The sequence below is a fragment of the Panthera onca genome, chromosome A3, assembly GCF_046562875.1.
Source record: "Panthera onca isolate mPanOnc1 chromosome A3, mPanOnc1 haplotype 2, whole genome shotgun sequence".
Taxonomy (NCBI): Eukaryota; Metazoa; Chordata; class Mammalia; order Carnivora; family Felidae; genus Panthera; species Panthera onca.
In genome coordinates, this window is record NC_138341.1 from 77923549 (window position 1) to 77948739 (window position 25191).

General features: G+C 56.5%; 2 protein-coding genes across 9 annotated transcripts in view; both read right to left on the reverse strand.

Moving 5' to 3' along the window:
* Window positions 1-182: 182 nt before the first annotated feature.
* Window positions 183-11833, reverse strand: SEMA4C (semaphorin 4C). 3 transcript variants are annotated; one of them, XM_060607916.3, is made up of 15 exons: window positions 10264-11833; window positions 7591-7736; window positions 5988-6136; window positions 5548-5610; window positions 5276-5374; window positions 5077-5173; window positions 4838-4954; window positions 4581-4732; window positions 4322-4497; window positions 3860-4004; window positions 3546-3768; window positions 3299-3411; window positions 2226-2383; window positions 2066-2136; window positions 183-1940 (listed from the first exon to the last, which is right to left on the reverse strand). In XM_060607916.3, exons 2-15 carry the CDS (start codon window positions 7697-7699, stop codon window positions 1111-1113), a joined length of 2502 nt encoding a protein of 833 aa, XP_060463899.3. In that variant the 5' UTR covers window positions 7700-7736; window positions 10264-11833; the 3' UTR covers window positions 183-1110. The 3 variants fall into 3 exon arrangements, with proteins under 3 accessions (XP_060463899.3, XP_060463892.3, XP_060463885.3); XM_060607909.3 differs by lacking the exon at window positions 10264-11833 and adding an exon at window positions 9780-10167; XM_060607902.3 differs by lacking the exon at window positions 10264-11833 and adding an exon at window positions 9780-10167 and having other exon boundaries at window positions 7591-7739.
* Window positions 11834-14820: 2987 nt separating this feature from the next.
* FAM178B (family with sequence similarity 178 member B) overlaps window positions 14821-25191 on the reverse strand; it is a 114750-nt gene continuing 104379 nt past the window's right edge. For 3 of the 6 annotated variants that reach the window (XR_009602595.3, XR_009602591.3, XR_009602603.3), the window contains 3 exons: window positions 17609-17686; window positions 16085-17071; window positions 14821-15192 (listed from right to left, as the gene is read on the reverse strand). Coding sequence is in view for 3 of the 6 variants with exons in the window: in XM_060607927.2 (XP_060463910.2) it covers window positions 15163-15192; window positions 16919-17071; window positions 17609-17686 (261 nt within the window). In the remaining 3 variants the exon portion in view is untranslated. The remainder of the gene's footprint in view (window positions 15193-16084; window positions 17072-17608; window positions 17687-25191) is intronic. The other 3 variants (XM_060607927.2, XM_060607923.2, XM_060607936.2) reach the window with 2 other exon arrangements.

The following is a 25191-nucleotide window of genomic DNA, read 5'->3' on the forward strand; positions in this document are numbered from 1 at the left end:
CCCAGCCTCACAGCTACCACTGTGGGAAAACACTGGCGCCTGGGCTATTCCCCGACTGGAGAGGGGCACAGGCAGGAGGGTAGAGACAATATTAGGGGCAGCTGACCCAGAACTATAGGGAGGTGAGGTTCGTCCAGCCCAGAATGTTTTAGCCCAAATGTCTTATCCCTACCACAGTAACATTGTTTTCTCGATTTTATTTGTCAATATAAAAATACTCAAATATTTACAACAAATAAATACGCGGGGACACAATAAGTTACACTGTTAGGAGCCCTCCTCCTAGGGCTGGGAGAGGATATGCAATATCCACAGCATGCCCACCCTCTCTCCTCCCTCCCCCTCCCCCCACACAACCTTTCCCAGCCCCATAAGGGAGGACATGTATAAAATACCACTGAACCCCAGGGCCAAGTGGGAGGCCCCTCCCACCCTTGCCCCAAACACACAGGAGAATCCATCTCCCTCCCCCCACCCTGAAAACATTCACAGCCCTAGGAGCAGGACCAGGCCCACCCCAGAGCCCTGGACCCCCCAAAAGGAGCACAGCACCCTGCCCAGCCCACCCCCATATGTACATCGCTGCCCCACACTGGGACAGGTGGGGGTAGGAGAGGCAAAGTGATACAACCCCTTCCCCTTCATAGCTCCAATGACTCACCAGGAGGACCCCCAGGCCAAGGGAAGACTTGACAGAAAAAGGAAGACTATCACACACACACATACAGGCACACACACAGAAACAGAAAGACTATGTCACACACACACACACATGCACACACCCACATACACGTACATATAGATACAAACACACCCACATCTCCAACTTCTGCCTTGAAAAGTTTTGGCTGCTGGGGTCCCATGTGTCCGTGATTCACAGCCCCTCACAGAGAGGAGGAAGATGCCTTCTGCGAGGCTGGTGCCCTGGTGAGCCACACCAAGTGGCAGTGCCCGTGCTGAGCAGAGCAGGTCCTCATGGCCGGACGGGTGCTGGGCAGGGTCTGTCCCAGGCCGAGCAGGTGCCCGTGCCATGTCCCTGAGGTAGCTGATGCCTGTGCAAAAGTAGGAGCTGCACCTCCCACGCTGCCCCTGTGAAGCGGTGGGGGCCCCTCATACCGAGGACTCCTCAGGATTGGAGTCCGGCAGCGGCTGGCGCTGCTGCAGTTTGCGCCTCAGTTCATCAGCGAGCTCTGGCAGCGGGTGCCCAAGCCCGCCGCGGTCCTCCCCTCCCAGCTGTAAGCGGACGTAGCCATTGGCATTTGAGTTCCGCCCGCCCCCCAGGTGAAGCCGGGTCGGAGAAGGCAGGGGCTGGCCGGGGATGCCTGGAGGTGGAGAAGGGGGCCCGCCCCCGGGCTGGCAGCGAGCGTGTCCAGGCACAATCTTGAGGGAGCCGTCCGAGTAGTAGTAGCCAACAGGATCCCAGAGTTTCTCATCGGCCTCAGGGCCAGGCCTGAACGGGGGGCTGGTAGGCTCCTTGGGCAGCTCCAGAGGGTACACCAGGGTCCTCTCCGCCGCCTTGGCACCTTTCTCCAGTTCCTCCCGCAGCCGCCGGCGCAGGGACAAAACAAGCAGCAGCAGTACCAGGCACACGGCCCCCAGGGCCACCACAGCCAGCCACACCAGCCCCAGGTTTTCCAAGGGTGCCCGGGCCTCCAGGGTCACCGATGGACCCGCCACCACAGCCACCAGGTAGCCTTCAGCAGCCAGCCGCGCCCCCTGCTCCTCTGAAAAGCAGTGGTAGGCCCCGGCGTGGCGGGGCTGGGCAGCCATCACAACCAGGGCCTGTAGGCGGGCATCATAGAGGAAGGAGCCGGGCTGTTCGGCAGGCAGGTCCCGGCCCCCAAAGGTCCAGCGGGCATGGGCCAAATTGGAAGAGAGGCGGCAGGGCAGCACCAGGTCTGTGCCTGCCACCACGGTGATGTTTTTGGGTGTGAGCCTGACTGCAGCAGTAGAGAAAGAGAAAGCAGAGTTAGCACAGGAAACTCAGGGCCACGGGGAGATGCAGACATTCCAGGTCTGGCCTAGGGCCCGTCCTACTGGGAGAGGGACAGAAAAGACAGCTCACCTTTCTTATTGCCACGGAGGTTACAAATGCCTGAGGTGTCTGAGACTGTCACGTGCTGGATCAGCAAGGACCTGGTGGGGGAAGCAGGGTCTATGGGCATCCTGACTCCAACCACCCTGCCCTTCATCCCTGGTCCTAGCATGTGCAGAGACCCACTCACCCAGAGTGGCCACCCACGGTCACACAGCGGCTGGTGTTGACACTCCAGGCACAGTAGGGGTCCCGAGCGAGGACGCAGTCTGCGCAAGAGCGGTACTTCATGCAGTCAGCCAGGGGCAGCTGAACCAGCTGAGAGCGGGAGCCTGCAAAGAGAAGCTTCTGCAAGAGAAGCGAGGCACAGGACAGTCAGCCAGGCCAGGACATGGCCCAGGGCAGCTTGGACTGCTACATGAGAGCAAAGGGGCAAAAGGAGCCAAAGCAGGAAGAGGGCAGTGCTGAAGTCTGAGGAGAGAAATCGAAGGACCAGAGAACACGCAGCGGGCTTATTACAAGCCATACACAATCCTAAGCACCTTATAGATGTGACCTTCTTAGATAGGAACAGCAGAACCACGAGGCTGAGGAATATAATCACACACACGCACACACACACACACGCACACACACTCCAGTACAGTATAAATAGTTCAGGAAGTGTGTTTTCCGCTAGGCCCGTCAGCCTTCACAATAGCACGAGCATAGCATAAGGTGTTTTCCTCTCTTTGAATGGTGACTGCCAATCTGTGTGTTTCTTCAACTACAGACTTTCTTTCTGCCATTATTCCATGTTCTGGAGAACAATTTGAGCCACGATAGTTGGTCAAAGGCAAGCACATGAAAGTTCAGGGGTGTCACAAACAGACCAGAAGGGGAGGGTAGCACTTTGGGGAAATGGTGAACGGGTTGGGACTGGAGGACAACTGGCAGCCAGTAGGAAAGCATCATGAGCGCATCATAACAAATGCAGTCCAAGAGGCCCAACCAACAGTGGCACCATCAGAGAAGAGGCTGTACACAACCTCAAGGGGTCCGAAGGAAGCGTGGAGAGCAGCTGCCAAGGCCCAATGCTGGGAACACAGCCCCGTGGGGACCTGGCTATATATAACGCCCGCGGAGCACAGATTCCGTGAGCACTCGTTTCCTGGAACTTGCCCAAGCTAAGTGAGGTGTGCTCGAGTGCCTCCCCACCCCTGTACTGGCCAAGCAAAGGACTAGGGAAGGTGTAGGGACAGGTGGGTGGGGCCTGATTACTACCTTGCTCCGGGATAGGACCAAGCTTTCCACAGGCTCCTGGTCAAACACCTGTAGCTCCTCGATCAGGTGGACCCAGGGCCCCAGGCTCACAGCCTTAAGCAGCCAGCCGTCTCCTGTGGGGGTTGAGGGAGGACAGGCGTAAATGAAAGGACACGGGGCCCCTGGGGCATCTCCAGATCTCCTTGCCCCAGACACACAGGCCTTCTTCCAGCCTCCAGTAGCCATGCCCACATAGCCACGTGCCTACCTGTGCCAATGAACAGCACTGTATAGGTGGCTCCATCAAGTCCTGTAACCCGGTCAGCCACCAGGTGGGTGAAGTTGGTGTCCTTCTTCACAAGCAAGGGCCGGCCCCACCGAGGCCCTACTTGCTCCTCCATCAGTGGGTGCTTCTTGATGAAGTTGAGGGTGTTATCAGGCAGCTCTAGAGAACTGGTATAGCCATGGCGTCGGTGCCAGTTGTTGATGCACTGGGGAGGAGTGAAGGGGGGAGAGCTGTCAGCATGTGGGAATGGTACTGCGGCTGAGGGCAGGAGCCCATCCCTGCTCTGGAGGACTCACCGAGCCTGGCCGTGGGCTGGGTACTGGGTCAGTATAGCGGCCCCACTTCTGGGCTTGCTCACGGTACTCCTTGTAGGGACCCTCAAATACCCTCTGGATCTCTTCCAACTGGTACTCGCAGACTGCTGACAGGTCCACATCGCCCCTGTGAGGACAAGGGAGGGACCCCGAGTCAGGCGTGGTGCCCACTTTACTCCAGCTCATGGCAAGTACCGGGAAGACAGGGACCAGCACAAAGCAGTCGTGGGCGTGTGCAATGTTGTTGCCAGCTTTAATATACCACTGGGGGCAGGGCACTGTGCATCTCCCCCAGGGAGGCTTTGAAAAGGGGCAGATGCCCAACATCTTCCTTGGCTTCCGGTCAACTGACCACTTGGACTTCACCCAGAAGACTGTACTCATCAACCATCCCTAACCCACAGATCCCTTCCTCCCACCCCTAAGGATTCCTGGCCAACTCACCATCGTGCACGAAAAACCCCAAAGAAGGTGGTGTTGTGCCAAGAGGCATCCTGCAGGGTGTGCAGTGCCTGCAGTTGGTTGAAGTAGAGCTGCCAGTCGGGGGCAGAGCACACCAGCCTCGCCTTCAGGAACGTGGTCCACTTCCTCTGCAGGGTCCGTGCACCCCCCATGTCGCCCTGGCAGATGGCAAGGGGACACTGCCAGTCAGTCCTGCCAAGCCGGCAGGGCTCCCAGGGCTCGCCACTGCAGGACTCCGTACCTTGCAGACTCGGGCTACCCGAGCCACCACCTGTTCCGCATAGCAATCATACTCCACTGCCCGCTCACTGAAGAAGAAGTAGACCTTGTCGTCGTCCCCTGTGAAGCTGCCCACACTCTCTGGTATGTAGGCAGAGCCTACAAAATGAGGTTCTACAGGAAAGAGAGAAGGGTTAGCAGGGGAGGGGGTCCTGGGACCCTTGCAGGGCCCCCCACCCATGGCTCCCCCTGTCCGCACGCCAGTTCCTCCAGGCTCACCATTGAGCCAGAAAGCCAGGTATTCTGTCTTCATGGAGTGGTGAGGCCCCATGTTGCGCAGGATAACAGGCTCTGTACCTAGGAAGTTGTTGAGCGTGGCCGAGTACAGCTCGCCATCTATGGGAGACACATGATCAGGTAGACCAGAAGTGACGTGAAGACACATTCGGGACACACAGCCCCAAAGCGAGAACAAGTTCTGGGGGACTCCCCAGCCTGCAGCGGGGACAGCCACTCACCCACAAGGAGGCCAGTGTGGCCCTTGGCTGGGTCATAGGGACATTTCCCCTTCCCATCCTCAAACTCTCCACGCTCCAAAGTGAAGGTAAGCATGTCCTAGGGGTAGGGAAGAGACGAGGAGGAGGAGATGCAGAAGTGCCCGGGAGGGAGTCCAGAGAAGGGCAAGGAAGGGGACTGAAAGGAGAAAACAGCACTCACGATGTAGGTGCATTTGGGCTGGAAGGCGTAGGTACCACAGACGTACAGATGGGATGTGTTGTAGGGCTGCAGGAAGCGGATAAAGTTGAAACACTCCGTCTGGGGAGAGAAAAGCACCCAGTTAAAGTATGAGGACCTGGCACTTGGCACACAAAAACCAAGAATGGGTCTGGGACCAAGGGAGAGGGTGGGGGTGGGGTAGTCAGCATGCACTGCGAGGCCTGGCCGGTATCAGGGGCTCTGGCTTTCCTGGTGGTATCCTGAGCACTCACCTGGTTACTCTTCCCTTTCTGGATACACTCGGCCTTCTTCTCAGCTGGTGCCTCCCACGAGATCTAGGAAGAGGAGGGGGCACATCAACATCCCAGGTACACACTGAGCATGTACCACAAGCATGGCCTGTGGCAGCCACATGGGGACACCAAGTGAGGACACACAGACCCCATTCTTTGGGACAGAAGAAGAGGACAGAAGCCCCAACCCGTCCCAAAGCTGTAGGTGGGGGAAAGCAGCATGCCCACTCTGCCAGGAGGGTGGACCTGGACACTGAGCAAGATTTCCACAGGGGAGAACAGCATAGGGGCAGCAGGGTTGAGGGGACAGCTTGATCAAGCAAAGCCCCCCTTTGGGCCCTGCCACTCTCATCACTCCTGTGTGCCTCCCGCTCCCAACCACCCCCATTCCGCCCCCCACCCCACCCCCCGCCTCTCACCGCTCCTTGCAGCTCCAGCGCCTCCACGCTGAAGGCAAACAGGGCCTCCCGGGCCCCCACATACAGAAGTCCTGTCTGCTCAGTCAGGGTCAATGTCAGGAAGTCCTGGATGCCCGTTTGGGAGAACCGCCGCACTACTGTGGCCAGCTCTGCAGGGACAAGGGGGTAGTGAGCAGGGTGGTGAATGGGAAGGCCTTCCTGGAGCTCCAGGCATCCCCCTCCCCCCAGAATTAGCCTTCCTCTCTACAGTGGTCTCCTGGGCCCAATCACCCCTGTTCCCACACTGCAGCCAGCACCCCACAAGCAGATGCCAGCCAAGCACCCTGACTGGCAATAAAGGGCCTTTAATAGCCTTTTGGCTCTAACAGCTCCACCCAAGCCTCCCTGGCCTTTCCCAGCCTGGGAGGAGGCAAATCTGGGCTGGTAAGGAGGAAGGAAAGATATCTCAGCCACAGCTTCCGGCCAGAGGAAGCCATCAGACTGATGGCCCTTACTCTCAGGGTCAGCAGCACCTCTGGCTGCTGAGCTGGGCTCTTCCCTCTCCCAGCTTCCTCTGCTACTGCTTCCTTTTTCACTGCCTGCTACCCACATCAGGGTCTGGCCAGGCCCTGGCCCCTGATCCAGTAGAGCAGTAGGTACAGAAGTTGTAATCACTCCTTGCCTTTGGAAACTCTTCACTCCAGCAGGACCTAAATCCAGGCTGCCAGAAAAACGAGAGCAACTGGCTGCTGGGACAAACAGGGATGACAGGAAGACTTAGTTGGGGCTAGGAGGTCAAGCCAGGGTGGTCAAGGGAAACCAGAAGCTGGGGACCACAGACAGAAACTGAAGCCTTGGGGCTGGGAAGCCTCGTTGTCATTCACCATGCAAAGTACTACAATATTAATATAGTCACAGGATTCCTACATCAACCCCCAAAATAGCTGCTGACCTGTCCTCAGGGTCCCCCTAAACCAGTCTTAGTCTTTTGAGCCAGACACAGGCTGGCAAGGGAGGGCTTCATTAGCACCCGAGTGGAGCCTGTGGGAGGTGAGCTCATCCCAGGTCCCCAGAGCACAGTGATGATACAAACACCTGACATCATCTCTTACTACAGGTGTGTGTGCTCAAAGGACTGTCAAGTCTGCTGTCCCCCCATGAGCACATGCATAAACACATCCAGGGCCACCAGAGGGCACAAGTGTCAGGGCAGCAGAGGGGGTCTATTAGGGTTGATAAGGGGGCTCCTGGGGGCAGAGAGCTAGAAAGACTTTGGGGAAGGGGGTGACACTCTTTGCTTTATGCCTGTCCTGGCTCAGTTTTGTCTCTGTGGGCTCTCAGTGTAAGCGCTAGTTCCAGAAGTAAAGCATGGAAGAGTGATAGAGAATGGTCTCTCTTCCTGCATAACAGGACCAGACAGGTCCTGTCTGAAGGAGAGATATCCCAGGACTCCCAGTTCTGGGTCCCTGGGGTCACTCACTCACATTTCTTAGAAAGCTGTGTCTGATACATTGGTGGGTTTTGAGCCCAATAACAGAATAAAGCTGGCATGATCTAGAAGCAATTGCTCTTCTCCCCCGAGTAGTCCCTCCTGGCCTTCCTCCTGAGGACTTTAGGCACTCACCCCCAGAAGATACCGTCTTCCGGGGCACCAGGTTCCACCACACCTCAGCCCCAATGCCCAGGCCCCACAGCCCCACTGCCAGCAGCCAGACAGCCCAGTGTGGGGCCATGGCAAACGCCCCGGCTCTAAGCTCCAGGCCAGCTGCCCTGCTGGGGGAAAAGAAAGGGTCAGAATCATAGCCAGAGAAAACAGACCGGAAGGGGGCCCACACAAGCCCATGCAGGGGAGGCAGTGACAGGCTTTCCCAGGAGGCCCCTGGATTCCCCACTTGCCCAGTCCTCGGAGCAAAGACCTAGTCCCCTCCCACACCTGGGTCCAGCCCCCACAGGTTTGGAAGGAGCTGGGGTCCCCCAGAGGGGAGGAGAGGAGCTGAATCAGCTGGAGGAATGGACACTCCAAGAAGCCTTCTCTAGCCCCCAGGCTCTCACCCACTCCCTCTCAACAGGAAGTTGTTTGAGAAAATAAAAAGGGGGCCCCCCTCCCCCACACTCAGGCCTGACAGATTTGAGGATTTCTTAAAATAACCTCTGGAAGCAGGACCTGCCCCCACTAGGGCTCCAGCCAGCCCCAAGATGTACTTCTGGCACGCAAACCCCTTGGCAGGGTGAAGGGGCATACGGTGGGTGGGCGGTGGCAGAAGCCCTCCAAGGAGGGAGACTTAATGCAGCAGGCGTGAGAGGGTCCCGGCCCCAGCCTCTCCCCTCCCCCAGCGCAGACAATAGCCAGGCAGAGCCCCAAACACCGGTTCCACATCAGCACGGCCGAAGTGGGGCCGGGAGCCGAAGGGGCCCAGCTTCCCGAGGCCCCTTTGTTGCCCAAGAAGGGAGGCAGGAAGTGGGTGGGATGGGCGTGGAAATGACCCGGGCCTCATCCTGTTCCTCGCACAGCCTCCTAAGAGACACTAGCCCTCGGGCTGAGAGGTGGCGGGACAACAGAGCCGGCTCCAGTCTAATCAGGGATCTCCCCACGACGCTCTCAGGCGGGGGCGGGGGGAGACGAGGGGTGGGTGGGGAGCGCGAGAGGGGTTCCTCTTCGACCGCGGGGGACGCCCGGTGCAGGACAGGCGCCTGCTGCGCTCCCCCAGGATCTGACAAACCTTCCCAACTCAGGGATTGCGCCCCCGGGACCCCAGCCTGGGCAAGCCATCTGGATTAATTTCTACTGCCCTAGCCCTCCAGTGCCAGGTACAGAGACACAGAATCTGGGGACCTGCTCACCCCAAAACAAAGGGTACCCGCCAAGACCTCGTCCTTGATCACCACCACCGCCCCCCCCCCCCCCGGATTCTCCCCTCCCCCAGCTCCCGGGATTTGAACGCAAACAAAGCGGCGGCGCTGGGAGCGTGGCGAGCCCGGCCTGCGGACGCCCCCTGTCGGCCCAGTATCCCAGCACTGGAAGGGCGGGGGGCTGGGGATACGTTCACCCCTCCCTCCTCCGTCCCCCCAACACACCCCCAGCCTTCCCTCTGCCCCTCACCCTAGGCGAGGGCCAGACCCCGCGGCGCGCTCGGAGAATCGGCCAGCACACTGGTTCCCCCACCCCCAGCTCTTCCCAGGGCGGGGAAGCAGGGGCACGGCTGGGTGGGGGCTGGAGGAGCGCGGGGCCCAGGCGGTGCGCCCCCCACACTCGCCCACCCGGACCACGGGTGGCACGAACAGGGCTTCCGCGGCTGCAGGGTGAGCGCTCCTGCCGGGGACTGTGCGGCCCGGCTCGGGTCGGGAGCTTGGCTTTCCAGGACAACCCGCCTCCTCAGCCTGAGCAGGCGGGCGGGCGGGGGGCCGCGGCAGGGAAATCCGATCCCACAACATCGGCCTCAGTCCAAGCCCGCCCCAAACTTTCCGTCGGGGGTGGGGGAGCAGGGGGCAGCTCGGGGGCCTGGAGAGGATCCTGGCTGCCGACCTGACAGCAAGGGGGACCCCCGGTCCCATCAGCCCCGCTCCCCCTGACCAGTCTGCGCCTCCGGACGCTATGGCTGCGGGCACTGCTCGCCCGGCTCCCGAGCCCCCGCCTGGCAGCCCGCGGGGGGCGCAGGAAGGATCTCGGACGGACAGCTGTCCCCGCTGCTACCCCTCCCTGCGCCCCCAGACTCAGTCCCTCGCGCGTGCGGCAGCCCCTGACCGAGTCGGGGGACAAAGCGGCGGCCCCGGAGCCCTGGCGCTCCCGCCCCGCGCTACCCTGGCCTCACTCACCTCTTCTTCGCGGCTTGAATCCCTGGGCGCCGCCCTCGCGTTGGGCTTGGATCACGGTCCGCCCCTACCCGCGCGCCACCGCCCGCCTGCGCGCGCCCGCCCGCCCTCCTCCGCTGTCCCCTCTGCCACCGCCCCTCGGTCCCGGTTCGGCTCGGCGCCCCTGGGCTCGGGCTCCCCGCGCCACCGCGCCGGGCGCCGGCTCTTTCTCCAGAGCTGCCGCCGCTCTCCGCCCCCTCCCCCCTGACGTCAGGCGGGGTGGGAGGGGGTCGAGCGGAGACCGGGGGCGGGACGCTAAGGCCTGCCCCGGAGGGGGCTGAGACCCGCCGCGACCCGCCGGTCTCCCACCTCCCCGCCCGCGGGCTCCGACCCCCGACCCTCCCCGCGCCCTGCCGCCCAGCGCCTCGAAGTCGCGGACTGCGCCACCGCGCCGGGAGGTGGGGCGGGGGAGGGACTCCGGGCATTGCCTTAGGGGGATCGGACTCACCCGGTCTTTCTGAAGTGTCCCCTAAGGCCAACTGCGGACTGGGCGGCCGAGTCAGGAATGGGGTTGAGGGGCTCCCCACGCTGCAGTTGCAGGAACGAACGCGAGCAAGCCACCTCGCAGCGAGTATCCGAGGGAGGGGTGCAGGAGAAACCGAGGCTCCTCTTCGGGGCGGACCTAAGTGGTCTCTCTTTTGCCCCCCAGTTCTACTTCGTTTCTTGGCCCCAACGCCCACTGGCTCCCCAGTCAGACTGGAACGGGTCTTACCAGCCAGGATGACCCACTCATCTCCCGCGAGTCTGCCCCTTGTTTTTCATGCTCCACACAGAGGGGCAGCAGCACCCTTACCCAGCTCCCGGTGAAGACAACCCTCCACTCCTGTTGCACAGAGCCTACCCCCAAGAAATGACTCCTTCTGATGCCACTGGGTGACTGAATAACAAGTGACATGAGCCCTGGTTTTCAGATGAAAGCGGCTGAGGAGAGCCGCGCTGGAGAACCAACCACCACCTTTAGAACAGCCTGCCTCTGCCCACACTGGCTCCTAGAAGTCACTTGTAGCTCTGGCCTCGGTGCTGGGGTGGACCTTGCCAGCTGGTTCTCGGAGCTGGGCAGGTGGACAAACTCCAGGGAGGCCGGCCCACCGGCACCCAGACACAGATGCCTCCTCTTGGCTAAGGGCAAATGACAGAGGTAGAGTCTGGAGCCCCGAGGCTCTGGTGGTAACTTTAAGCGGGTGCAGTCCTGGAGGGGAGGAACACTAGGGCCCCGTCAGCAGATCTGGATTATAAATCAGTCCCGACAGGAGCTTTTGTTCTGAGTTAAAACTTGGCATCTGAAAGTGGAGACCAGAAGAGTAGTGGAGATAATTGGGAAAAGCAGCCCAGTTTGGATTCAGTAACAATCGGGTCTTTGCTGGTACACATAAAGGCCCCTTCTCCCGCACTGGCCAAAGCCACATTTCACAGCTCCTTTCCACCAGAAAAAAAGCTGTGATCTTGGAGATGGCTGAAGATAGAGGGCAAGCCAGTTAACAATTAGCATGGGGTGGGCAGGGAAGGTGCTGTGCTTCAGCTGGCAGGGAGGAAGGTGTGTAGGACTCATCCAGGTTAGACCCTGGGTCTATTTGTAAGTGGAAGTAAACTGATATGCAAATACACCTTACATTTGTTCTGTGCTTTAGACTTGGCAATCTGCCTTCACATACATTTCCTCACATCATCCTCATGGCCACTCTTTAAAAGGTAGGTATTGTTTCTCCGATTGTATAGATAAAAGGAGTCTTAGAAGGGTTAAGCAACCTGCTTAAAGTCACGTTGATAATTAGCAAGGTCAGAATGTCAAATCAGGTCTCGGGATTCCCAATTCTGTCTTTCCACCAAGTCAGAGTGTATCCAGACAACTTTTAAGCCCCAGTGTATTCCCTGCTGTTTTTCCTCACCTCCACTCCCACCCCCACCAGGCAGAGACTTGAGCTCCTGGCTCCACCTGCAAAATGGCCCCAGTGGAAAGTTTCAAAAGGTGGTTTGGTTTCACTGGCAGGGACAGTCTTCTGTGCCTTATGGCAGGCTTTTCTGTTCCTGCTAACAGACTCTGGGAGCCCTTCCCTCCCAAATGCTCCTCAAAGATAAAGCTGCAGCTCCCCCGCTCCCCTCTTCTACCTTCACTCATTTCCTGCTGTGTTCTGTTCATTTCCAGCACTAGCCTTTTCTGTGGGTGGGTGGGCAGAGGATAAAGTTTCCTGCATGACTACTTGCTCATGATTCATACTTATTAATAAAAGCACAACTGGTCAAAAATGAGGATTCCTGGGTTTTAAATTAAGAAAAAAAAATACACTAAAAAAAAAAAAAAAGAGAAAGAAAAGGCTCCCGTACCTATCCTGTCTCCCTAGGGCCTGTCTGGCATATTCTTTTTAAGGAACCCACCCACCCTTCAGGCCTTGGCCTTGACAGACCCTCCTGCTCACCTGCTTGTGGCCAAGTCAAGGAAAGGCACAGATATGCTAAATGCCTTCTGAGGTTCTCTAAGGATCCACTGGCAGCTCAGCGCAGGCCAGTCCCTACAGATGGGCCCTGGAAGCTTTTTTTTTTTTTTAAGTTTTATTTTTATTTATTTTGAGAGAGCACAAGCAAGGGGGGGGTGGGGGGGAGAGAATCCCAAGCAGGCTCTGCACTGCCAGCACAGAGTCCAACCTGGGGCTTGAACCCATGAACTGTGAGATCATGGCTTGATCTAAAGTCAGGCGCTTAACTGACTGAACCACCCAGGCGCCCCGGGCCCAGGAGTCTTATCTGAACAGCAAGCCCCCTCTTTTTCCTCCACATGTTGGTCATGTGCCATGGTGTCCCTCATTTGGGTTCTTTACCCCTAGCTCTCATGAGGCAGTTTTTGGACGGGGGAATGGAGCCCAGGGTTCACCCTGGGGTTCTTCAGTCAGCATTGCCTTGCCAAGTTCCAATGGATGCAGGAACTGTTGTCATCCCACAGAAGGGGAAATGAGAAAGCCTGGGTGAGCTACCCTTTGGGGATCTTTCTGAGGGCTTGGGGACTGAGGTGAGTGGGGACATAGGAAAAGGACTTCCTCTTTCTACTTCCTCCTAAAGGAGAGTTATCAAAGCTGTCCACCTGGGAAGCCTTTCCCTTCCCAGCCCCTCCCTGCCACCATCACCAAGAGGAAGCAGGAAAACATCCGTCATCACAGCCCCGGATGCTGCTTTTCCAGTGGCTTCAATCAGGATATCCCTCAGCCTTTTCCCAGGGGCTTAGAGATCTGGAAAGGGCAAGCAGTGAAGTTGCCAGCACCACTGTGGAATTCTTGGCCTAGAGGAGATTGAGTCTCTAACTGGTCCCGGGCCCGTTTGAGAAGATGTGGTCAGCTCCCAGCCAGTTCCAGAGAGGGCCTGTTACATGTCCCAGGGAATATCAGACGCCCTTGGGTGATCTCGAAGTGCACCCCTCTGCTCAGGTTACAGCTAGGTCTCTGGAGGAACTGAGTACTCACCAACACCTCCTTTCTCCTTGGTATCTATTTCCCTCTTGGGGATGAGTGTGTTTGGGGAGCAGGGGAGGAGGGGTCAGTGCACAAGAATCAGGATTGGGGAGAAGGGCTCCAGATGTCTATGCTGATGGACAGCACCATCTTTTTCTCATAGCCACATAGAGGCGGCTTCAAGAACTGGAAACTCCCCTGTTCAGCCTCTCGGGCCTCTCTACTCCCTCTCTGCCCTTGGCAGTGAGAACAAAGAGGGGAAATTTCAAAGGTGATTTCCAGGTTTCCAGAGCAAACTGAAGAGCTGAGGATTAACTGTCAGGATGTGCAGTGTCAGAAGCAGGGGCAGCCCTGAGGGAGGTGAAGGAGGTTGGCTCACCAGAGCCTTTGCTCTTTTATCAGAGGATCTCAGGCCTACCTGATGCCGCTGGGGCCTCAGTGGTGCTCCGGCCAGGAGGGCCTGTGATGCAGCCAGGAACAGAAACCAGAACTCTCAGTCGAGTCACCCTGGGCATCCAAGTCACCCTGGCCAAGGACTTCTTCCACCTCTCACCTGGCAAAGGGAACATGGCAGGGAGATGACCCAGAACTCTGCCCTCTGAATTATAGATGCCCCCAGCTCCCAGCATTCTGGGCACCCAGCAAGGGAGGCAGCCATGTCTAAAACAGGCCCAGGAAGTGATGGGCTACCCTTTAGGTCTGCAAATTAAGCCACTTGGCCTGAAGGTGCTTTATTTTGAGGGGAGTCTCTCTCCTGGTTAGCCTGACTTACCCTGACCCCTGTGGCATGAAAGATCAAAGGAAAGGGGCACATAAACAGAGAAAGTCGTAAGCACCAGCCATGGTGAAGCTCCACCAGCAGACACTCGGGTTGAGCTGAGGCGTGGGCACAGGCCATCCTCTACTACTTCCACCTTTCATGGATGGCCCTTGCAACACCCCCTTCCAACCGAGAGTCAGGAGGAGCCTGAGACAGAGAATGGGGATACCCAGGGCCTTCCCGGCAGTGGGGGCGGGGCACAGGGCCCACTTACTTCTCAAGGGGGGGCAGGTCAAAGACAGCCAGCACTTCACTAACAATCAAGGCCCACAAAACTGATCTTGGGTAAAGCTGAGGGAAAGCAATAGCAGTATCCAGAACTGTCTTTTGGCTCTGCCACCAACCCCCCCACCCCCCGCTAGCCCCCCACCCCGACTTCTAAGTCTGGGGAGTTGATTCCAGAACTCAACAATAAACTGAATTAAGAGTAATTACAATCTTGACCCACCATTTCACTCTGTGTATCCTCCCCAGCAGGGTGGGGGTGGGGTAGTCCCAGACTGGGTCCAAAAAATGTTACCCATCCCTGCTCCCTGGGTTTCTGACAGCTCTTGGGGCCATAGGAATAACTGCTCCTCCCTCAAGATTTACAAACAGCCCTCTGGGGCAGGGGGCGGGGTCTAGGAAGACCCAGTCACATGACTGTCCGAGGTGGGAACTCAGCACAGCAAATCAGAGATGTCAGGAAACTGGACACTGGGCAAGAGCCCTCAGGATAGGGATTGAAGGAAATCTTTTAAACCACCGATGCTGAAATAAGACTTTAGTGTGCACAAAGAAAGCTCACATTAGTGACGGAGAGAGGAAGGAGGGTGGGAGGGCCCAGGAGGCCCTGGGAAACCGGAGTGTGGAGACAAAGGCCTTGGGGCATAGGAGATGGCTGGGAGGGAAGGAGAGCGGAGGGGTGGGCCAGGCAGGCAGAGGCCATATCCGTTGCCTGGTGGGGGTCAGGGGCTGTGTGGAGGCAGGCTCTTGCTTCACCACACTGGTCCTCCTCTCGCCTCTGTTGTTCTTAGCTTCCTCCTGTTCCCTGAGCCCTGTTCGCTTCCTGCCAGAGCCAAGAGCCTAGGGCCGGCCCTGCCCTGCTCCTTTAGTCTTTCCAGGGGCTGAAGTACTGGGCCTGTGGCAAGGAGAAAAACAGAGTGTGATGGCCCTGGCCCAGGTGGTGCCCACCGTCTTGCTGCTCCGATTCTTCAGCAGCAACATTCACTGCAGGCTCCTCGTGTCACATGCTGAACTACAAAAGTCCTGTGGCTCCCAGTCCAGGGGAGAACACGGCAGGTCAACAGGCCACTTGACCACAGCACATGAGTGCTCTGTCTGGGTTCCCTCTACTCCTGGCTCGAAGGCCCAGGGCAGTGTGAAAGGAAAGTGGGGCCAGCCTCTTGACTTTGCCAGGCCACGAATCACTTCTTCTTTTCATGACAAACATGCTTTTCCCCACCAGAGACTAGTGTGATCCAGTTCCTTGGGGATTGAGGGTGAGGTTTGCTCTCCAGCTTTCTCAGAGACTTGTGAAATCTGAGACCCAAGCCACAGCCTGTGGCCAATGTGTCAGACCCAAGTCAGAGGTTACAGGAGGAAGGACAAACAGAGAAGTCAGAGCACAGGCAAGTTGGGAGCCCAGGAGCATTGGGAGGATGGGTGGAGAGATTCTCACCAGACCCAGCCTGTCTCCATCAAGGGCTGGGGGCTAGGGGAGGGAAGAGTTCCTGAGCCAGCCGGTGCTGCCTGTCAGAGGGACAGAGGCCAGAAGAGAGGCTGCCAGAGCAGGGGTTGGGCTGTGCTTAAGTCTGCAGGCTCAGGAGTCAGGCTGGATCTGTGCCTTGGTTCTGACATTTACACGCCGCCTGCTGCCTGTGTGATGGGGCAAGCTATTTAACCTCTCAGTGACTCTGGTTAGCTTGCTCATCTGTAAAATGGGATCATAACAATACCTGTCTCATGGGGTTATCTGGATTCATAGAGAAAAGAGTCTTAGTTCAGTAAGTAGTACCTATGACTATTATTACCTAGAGAACTTGAGAAAATCAGGGGTGTGGAGGTTGTTGCTACAGAAATTGGAGAGACCAGGGCAGACTGAGAGGGTCCCTTTCAGCAGAGTAGGAGGCCAGCCTCAGGCCTGCAGAACAAGTGGGAAGAGGGTAGACAGTTGGGTCCTCTGGTGCCCCTTCCTGGCCCTGCTCACTGCTACTCCTGGCCCAGGCTCTACCCTCTTTAGGGTGAAGTTTTTCTTTGCATTTGCCCAGGAATTGGGCTCTCTGTTTCTCCCTCACTATACCCCCACACTGGGCATTTGATCCTTTTTTTTTTTTTTAAAGTTTATTTCTTTTGAGAGAAAGAGTACACACACACACACACACACACACACACACACACACACACACACAAGTGGGGAATGGCAGAGAGAGAGGGCGGGGAGAGAGAACCCCAAGCAGGCTCCTCCTCAATGTCAGCTCAGAGTCTGCCTCAGGGCTCAGAACCAAGGAGATCTGACCTGAGCCGAAATCAAGAGTCCCCATGCTTAACAAGCAGGCTCCTCCTCAATGTCAGCTCAGAGTCTGCCTCAGGGCTCAGAACCAAGGAGATCTGACCTGAGCCAAAATCAAGAGTCCCCATGCTTAACTGCTAAACCGACTGAGCCACCCAGGCGCCCCAGGGCATTTGATTCTTGATAAGAAAGATGAAGGTCCTCCAAGGCAGCTCCACACCCCATGCTGCCTTCTCCACCCATCTGCCAGTCAGGAGCTCAGGAGTTGCAGTGGGGGTTGGCATGCTGCTGGCTCTGGGCAGCCCACCTGACCACTTCCTTCCCCTCCTAAGCGGGGGGCTTGAGGGGGCACCACCTGGGGTTGGCAGTGAGCCAGGAGTTCCTGCCAGCGGACGTAGGTCTGGGCCGCCAGGTCCTTGAGTCTGGTCCGGTGCATGGCGTGGGGGCTCTCCCGGATATGGGTGTTGATGTGGCGGTCCAACTGCATGCACAGCAGCTGCAGCTCTCCCTGCAGGGGTGGGGTGTTCATGGGGGAGGGTGTGGCATGGGCCAGGCCCATCCGTAGTAGGGAAGGAGGGAGAATGAAGTCAGAGAAAGGGAGGGATAGATTTTTTTTTTTTAATATATGTTTTATGTTTATTTACTTATTTTTGAGAGGAAGAGAGAGTAGAGGGAGGGGCAGAGAGAGAAAAAGAATCCTAAGCAGGCTTCCATGCTCAGCGAGGAGCCTGATGCAGGGCTTGATATCATGACCATGAGATCATGACCTGAGCAGATATCAAGAGCCAGATGCCCAACTGACTGAGCCACCTAGACACTCCGAGAGGGACAAATCTGAATGACTGCCCAGAAGTAGGGTAGGAAAGGGAGGAGAGGAATAGGGCAGCTGCTGGGGGCTCGGGTCAGTATCCATTAGCAATGCCTCATGGGACACTGGGAGAAGGAAGGAACCTGGCTCCCCTAGACCCACTTCTTTCTCAGCCTCCCACTCTTTGCAGCTCCTGACAGTGGGCTGGCCTCCACCTTAGCCTCTTGGATAACTCACCCACTGGTCTGGAGTAATGTCCTGGCAGCTGACCACCACCCCGGCCAGTGTCAGAAGGCTGTGGCACAGGTAGCAGACCTGGGAAGAACAGAGAGAGACAGGCTTCCCTAACTCCGTCCCCTCCAGACTCCTTGTTCTCAGGCCCAGCGGCCGAGGACAGGGACTCAGCCCACCACTGGGCTTCCACTGACAGTTTCCAAGGAGGTGTCTCTAAGGAGGGCTATAGACCCACTCACTCAGAACTCTTCCTCTGATGAATGACTATCCTCCCTTCATTCAGAAAAAGGAGAAATCTAATCTCTGCCATCTAGAAACCCATAAGGTCACGCAGCCCTGTCCCGGGAGCCCAGCATGCTAGGGACCTGTCCACTCTGACCTCTGCCTGGTATCTGTGGTCCTGCTCTGTTCCCTGAGGCACCCACCCATGCCAGACGCCACTATTTCTATGTGAGGACATGGCCCCTGGGTGTCCAGCCTGTCCCTCGGCAGGACACCACTTGCACAGACAGACGTGGAACCCTGTCTGGACAGTCAAACCATGTCGACCTGAAGAGGCAAATGAAGAGAAGAGAGGCAAATGGGAGACAGCTTTGGTTTAGCATCTGCACACTTTATCCTCCAACTCATATCCTTGCTCTTGCCCCCTGGACACTTGGGAGGCGGGATGTGCAAACAGAACAAAGGCCAATTCCATCAGATCAGGGAATGGTTTGATTCCTGGATGCCCCTGGACTCTGTCGCTGCCCATTCACTTATGGGATGTTCATCTGCTGTGCAGACCAAGTGAGGCGTAGGGAGGACCCTCAAAGACAGGTGTGGCTTCTGACCTGAAACACAGCCTGCTCCTGGTGCTCTGAACTCCTCTCTGTGGGCACTCCCCTCCTCCACTCAGAGGTGCCTGTTGCCTTGTCCCCTTTAGACTCCTATGTCTAAGATAGGGAGGGTGGCAGGAAACAACCCCACCGTTGTGACCGTGGCCGATAACTAGCTCTGAGGCTGAGCTGGGATGGGAGAGGCGAGCTCCAGAGACAGCCAGCAGGGTTTAAGCATGGTGATAACAGGGCTAGAGCTTAGAACCAGCCCAAGCCTCCCCTGTGCCCCCACTTTCTCTGCCTATACCGTCCTCCTCTCTTAGAGTATCTGGAGATGCCCCAGAAACAGCAGTGGCCACTCTGCACAGACCCAGTAGCCTCCTTAGGGCAGAAGCCAGAACCACTTTTGAGGGCACCAGACCTGATACTATGGAGTATCGTCTTGTTGAACTCAAATACTACTCTGCAAAATCCTGAGAAGGGAAGCCACCTACCCCCACCCTGGACCCAGCCTACTCTTCAGCGTGACAGCTGAGGCCCACAGGTGGTGTGACCCCACGGTCTGGCCAGGTTGGGCGACACCACACCCCGCAGGCAGGCAGAAGACGCAGTGGGGAAAGCCAAGGGGAGCGCCGGTGTGCCTTCCGGGCAGTACTGCCCCAGGTTTGGCAAGATCCAGTTTCTGAGCCAGCTGCTCCTGTCAGGTCCTGCAGCTGCCTGTACCCGAATCCCCCAGCTGGGCTGGCGTGTCAGTGAGCTGGCTCGCTGGCAAGCTGCTCCTTCCCCCAAGCTCCCCTTCCCCAGCCTGTCCTGGCCTTAAGAAGGTCCACAGCATTCAGAACATTCAGAACCCTAACGCCTCAGTCCTCGCAAAAAGCTCAGGCCGCCCCCACTGCCCCCATAAAGCAGGCACAAGTCTGTATGCCAGACACTGTGCCTTGACTAAGACACAGCCACAAACACTTAGACATTAGAAAAAGATACTTCAGAGGCACCCGGGTGGCTCAGTTGGTTAAGCATCTGACTTCGGTTCAGGTTATGATCTCCTGGTCTGTGGGCTCAAGCCCTGCGTTGACCTCTGTGCTGATACCTCTGAGCCTGGAGTCTGCTTTCCATTCTGTATCTCCCTCTCTCTCTGCCCCTCCCCCCCCCCCTCAAAAATAAAAAACATTAAAAAGAAAAGAAAAGAAAAAGATACTCCAGGAAGGCAATCATTTGGTCAACAAATACTAAATCTTAGCTTCCCCATGGACCAAAAGGAGAAAGTGTCCTTCTAGGTTTTTTTGGTGGGGGAGGGGGTGATATGCAGCTCAGAAGGCTTCAGGGAGGAAGTGACTAAGCTAGGCCAGGCCTCAAAGGAACAGCAGGATCTGAGGTGAAGATGGCCCTGTTAAGGGTGGTGGCTGGGCTAAGATTACAACACCAGATAGATCCTAGGGCTGATGCAAGAAACAGAGGCAGGGCACATTGGGGGACTGACCATCAGGTGGCTGGCTGGGCTGCAACAGGGGGGATGGAGGGAACATCCTGAGGACAGGGCTGGCCCCAGACAGCCTAGACAGTGAGCAGTGGAGGCCATTCGAGGCTCTTGAGCAGAGAGGTTGGGTTGTGGGAACAGATGGCCCCCAACCCCACCAGGGAAGGAGGCACCAGAATCAGTTTTGATGGAATTCACTAGAGTGAAAATGTGGCTCTCTCTGACAGGATTATAGGATGTGAGAAATAAGTCCACCAACCCAATCAAAAGAGGAAGAGAGGAATGTGGAGACTTGGAGCACAGTGAAGTGAGGCTTTAATCAACGTTCTTGCAAGACCAAGTGTTTGATGGACAGGCACACTCGGGGCAGTTACAGCAGACAATTCATCTCCTAGCGTGAAAGTCCCTCCCCTGGTCGCTCATTGGCTGAGTACTACAGAGGTTACAGCCTTACCCGGATGTCACCTATGCTCGTGTAAGGCACAAAGTAGTCTGATTGGAACAAATGTATGTTCCTTGAGGTGATGCAGAGACTTTCAGTCCCTCTTCTCTTTGTTCCCTGGAGCATGTTCATTGCAAAGTCCGTGAAAATAAGCCTGCAAAATGGAGAGGGGAATAACCTGAAAGTGTCTAAGGGTTTGAGACTCCATTGTTGGAGGGTTGGCGGCAGCGGGGGGGGGGGGGGGGGGGGGGGGGGGGGTTCGTACATATTTCCAATAGGTTGTAAACCTACTGTTAACCAGACAGCACAGCTTTTATTTGGTATTTCTGAAAATGAATCATCTCCCTTACTTCTCACATAGGACACCCTTTATCTTTTCTTTTCTAGGGTTATTTTTCTACAATGTGGGTGCTTTATTCGGATAACCCAAATACAATTAAAGTTTTTAAAAATTAATTTTAAAGAAGACAATACCAGTTATTATTGATTGAGCCTATTGGATTTAGGGTAGGTGTGGGGGCAAGGGAGAAAGACATGACCCTGAAAAAGAGCAGTGCTCTTAGCACGGGGGCCCCTCTTTGAGAGGGCACTGAACAAGCTGCTAGTGAGAGGTGGTAGGAGTTGCCAAGAAAATATCCAAGGGCCACAGAGCCATGGGTTGGTCAGAGGAAGGCCGGGAAAGACGCCTATCTGAGTGATCTTTGCATTTCAGAGGCCCCTGTGCTGTGTACAAAGCCCTGGGCTAAAAGGGATCTTGGAGCCACTCTGGAATTGGTACAGAGGCCAGTCTCTGTCCCTGGAGGTTTCAGGCAATCTTGCTCCCCCTCATCCACCCCCCCACCCCCCCCCCCCAAAGAATCTATCTTCTGGGAGGGAGGCGGGGTGAGGGTGGGTCCAGGATCTGAGGAATGCCCTGGAGGAAAGTCTGTGCTGTGGGGGATTTACTGAGAGAAAAAAACTGCTTGGGACTAAGTGTGTGTGGGTTTCACAACTTGATTCTTAGGCTGATTCCCATAATTGAATCTAGAGGGAAAATCCCAGGAAAACTATTCTGAATGTGTGTTTGGCGGGGAGGGGGGGGTGGCGAATAACAAGAAGGAAATGGTAGTCCTGAAGATAGGACCCTGTTTACCACATTTTATAAGCTGATTTCCCAAATCAGGAAGAAAACCTTGCCCACTAGCTGCAAGGAGGGCTGAGTGCATATCTTCCTTACACTTAGGGGTGATCCCTTGAGGGGAGGCCCTTCAAGGAAGACTTTGATCCAACGTAAGGGGAGGTGATTCAACGGGTGCACAGAAATCACCACAAAGACAGTAGTTTTTATAGTTGTACTTTTGGGAAAGAAAGGTTTCATACTGCATGGGAAGCATCCAGCCCATCTGGTCCTCTCCCTTTCCTGAGACACCCCCCCCACCTCCGCCGTGACCCTGGCATTGAGGAGAGGTAAGAGACAAAAAGAGCTCATCTAGAAAAAGGGAAAAGGAAAAAAGGTGGCACTGAGAGCATGCATAGCTTCTTCTGAACCCCACCCTTCCCAGACTCTTCTCCCTTGCTCCGTTTTGTGAAGGTTCCAGGAGCAGACATTAGCAGAAACTGGGGCTCTGGCTAGGAGGGGGCTGCACCTGAGCCTCCTTCCTCTGAGAGGCAGGCCCTGGGCACCAGCAGAGGTGGGGAGGGCAGGCCATTCTCTGGAGGACACAGAGTAAACAGCCAGGTGTGGGAGTTATGTTTCCTGCTCCAGTCACACCGTGGCCAGCTCCTGAACTTAGCAAGCCTGTTCCTGTCCTGGCTGGCACCACGGAGACATGGGGCTGTCTTCCCTTTCAAGACACAGGGAAGGGAAGTTGGGCCTGGGCCATGCAGCAGCTGGGCTGGTACACGGAGACGCCAAGGCCCCCTGCCTTCTCCCATTTCCTCCACAGCTGGAAACGCAAGGTGGCCCTTTCCTCAGCCTGAGGCACTTCCAAGTCCCTTAGTGTGTGTGTGTGTGTGTGTGTGTGTGTGTGTGTGTGTGTGTGTGTGTGTGTGTCTGGAGGGGGTAGAAGTCAGTGTGGCTTCAGGGTTAAAGGGCAGTGCAGAGACACTCCTTGGGGTGGGGGTGGGAGGTGCTATGCTTCTCCAGCCTTCAGGATGTGGTCTGAAGAATGGGCCCTCACCAGCTCAGGTGGCACAGCTCCTCCCCCACTGGGTGTCAGTGGAGGCTGGGAAGTCCCTATGGAAAATGGAGCCTAGGGAAACCTCAGTCAGCAAGTTGGGGAAAGGCAGAGTCTGAGGGTAAGGAGTGGGACGTGCCTGAACCCAATGTGGACAAGACGAGACTGTCCCCTGCCAGTGAGGCCTTTAGCTTTCATTTTCTGGGTCTCTCTCCAGAGTCAGGCGGGCCAACTTTTCTGGGAAGTTCTGTGCTGTGCAGTATGCCTCCTTCCTGGCTCTAGAGCCTGAAGGCGGGCCCTGCCCTCCCCCTGGGGAAGGAGGACAAGGATGAGGGATAGGGCCTGTCACCCTCCCAGGAGGAGGGGAAGGCCAAATTCTCCTTTATCTGGTCCAGCTAGTTTTGACCCCGGGGAACCACCAGCCAAGTCTCCATTTGTAGCACTTTCGTCACAAGACAAAAGGAAAAAAGGGTGAACATTTCCCAGGAATTTCATCCTTTAGAAAATTCCCCTCCAGCTAATGCCAAGGAGCAGGCTATGGCCTGGGTTATTTATACAAAAAATGGGCAGAAAGGAGGCAGAGGATCTCCCAGGAAGCCACTCGCTCTGGCCAGAACATTACGGTTTCTTCCACCTCCAGTCATGACCAAAGATCCAGGCTTACCCTAGGCAAGTCTCCAAACCAAGCCCTCTGGGGGCTGCCAGGCCGGGTGGGCATCCTGTGGGAGCAGGTCCAGCCAGGCTCTGGGGCAGCTGCCTGGGGTGCTGGGGTTGGGGCGGTGGGGAACAAAGGCCGACTCAGGAACACCTGCTGAGGAAAACCAAGACTGACCCAAAGGACATGGCCTCCCCTGCCTGGCTGCTAGGGCCAAGGGGGCTCCTGCTCAGGAAGCTGGCCCTGAATGCCTACAGGTACCAGCTCCCTGCCTGGGATGCCAGGAGCCCAGAGTAGCCTCCTTTGCTATCTCCTCTCTATGCTCACAGGACCTGCATTCAACCACAACCTGCCTAGGCTGCTCTCAGCTCTGTCCAGAGGGCCTGACAATGGACCCCAGGGGGAGAATTCTGCACAGGTCCCATCATTGCCACACGTGGGTCCACTCACGGCTTTTGCTCGGCTGGAGACAGATGCACCCACACATGATGAAGGTCTAGAACTAAGCTAGTCTGGGAAAGACTGAAGCAGCACTGGTCTGCCATGGCACAATTCAGACCCAAGGCTAGAGCTGGGTCTCCACCAATTCTCTTTTCTTTTTTTCTTTTTGAAATTAAATTGAAACCTACAGCACCACTTCACAGTGCCCTGACCCAGCAGGGCTCCCGGAGAGGCCTGATGGTTCTCATTTTGAGCAGATGTGGAAGCTGAGCTTGGAGAGGTCCCCCGACTGCATAACCATCTCCAGTAAGGGTTAGTTCTGAAGCAGATGTCTGTACTCTCTCCCTAAGGCTGAACAAGCTCTATGTGTGTTTTCCATAAAGGGGACTTAACACTGAAGACACCTCCTTTCAGAAAGAACAGGCTCCCTTTGCACTGCACAGCAGGGGCCTAAGGGCCTGATAGTGGAAGGACAGGGAGAAGACGAGGCTGTACCCCCAGACAGGGAGCAGGGCCCAAGCTTGAGCCCCAAGGGCATGGTCCAGGTACCTTACCACAGGATGGGCAAATAACAACAACAATAATTAGTAATGACTAATCCTGAGGTAGGGCCACTTGCAGGCCCCAGGCCAAGAGCCTTAGCCTGGTGAGAGAGCCAAACCTTGTCCAGCTGGTATGTCCACTAGAACACAAGATGAGAGGGGATGCATTTTTCTAGGTGAGCCCCATCGGGACAGGTCCTGGAGTATAGCACCTGCCATCACCTCTAGGATGCTATTTCTTCCCTGTGCCCACAAGCAAAGCACATGACATATTCCCCTTGCTCATGCTGCTACTGCTCCAAGGTTACTCCCTGACCTCGGCTTGGGGCCGGCACTAAAGCAGCAAGCAGAGGACTGTGCTCAACGGAAAGCTGAGTTTGGAAGAGAGTCTGACCAGGACAGGTCATGGGTCATAAGTCCTAGCAAGAAGGAAATGACAAGGATGCATGACTGTTAATTAGGAAATGAGACAGTGCCACAAGGTCTCTTTGCTGCCAAGGGTCTCTGAAGGCACAGAGCTGAGAGGCCCGAGAGCAGAAGCAAAAGGCAGGGCTCCTGCCACACTTACCCTCTGGGCTTACAAGGCCAGACAGTTGGTTCTGTAAATGGAGGTGCCGGTGTAGGCACGGGGGTGGGTGGAGCCCAAACGTGGAGCAAAGATGAGGCCAACTGAGGGTGACAGGAGACAGGCTGGCAGAGTTTGGCTAGGAACCGGACTTCTGGCTCAGCTGTGGGGAATAGCCACTGCCTGGAAAGTTGCTCTCAGGTCCCAGCTGGATGGATGGGCAGGCAGTGTCCACGGAGACTGCTGAAGGATCCTAGAGGCCCAGCATGTGCCCATCTGCTCAGATTCCTCAGAAGACGGGCCCCTTAACTGGACTTCTGGCTGCTCAGAGAAAATACTCATACTTCTCTCTGCCCAGGGTCAGAGACTCAAGACCCAGAGACTCAAGACCCTAAACCCAAGACAGATAGAGGGATTCTCTTTTAAGCTTTATCCCAAACTGGACCCTGAGCAGCCTTGGCCCCTGCTCCCGGTACTGAGGATAAGGAGGGAC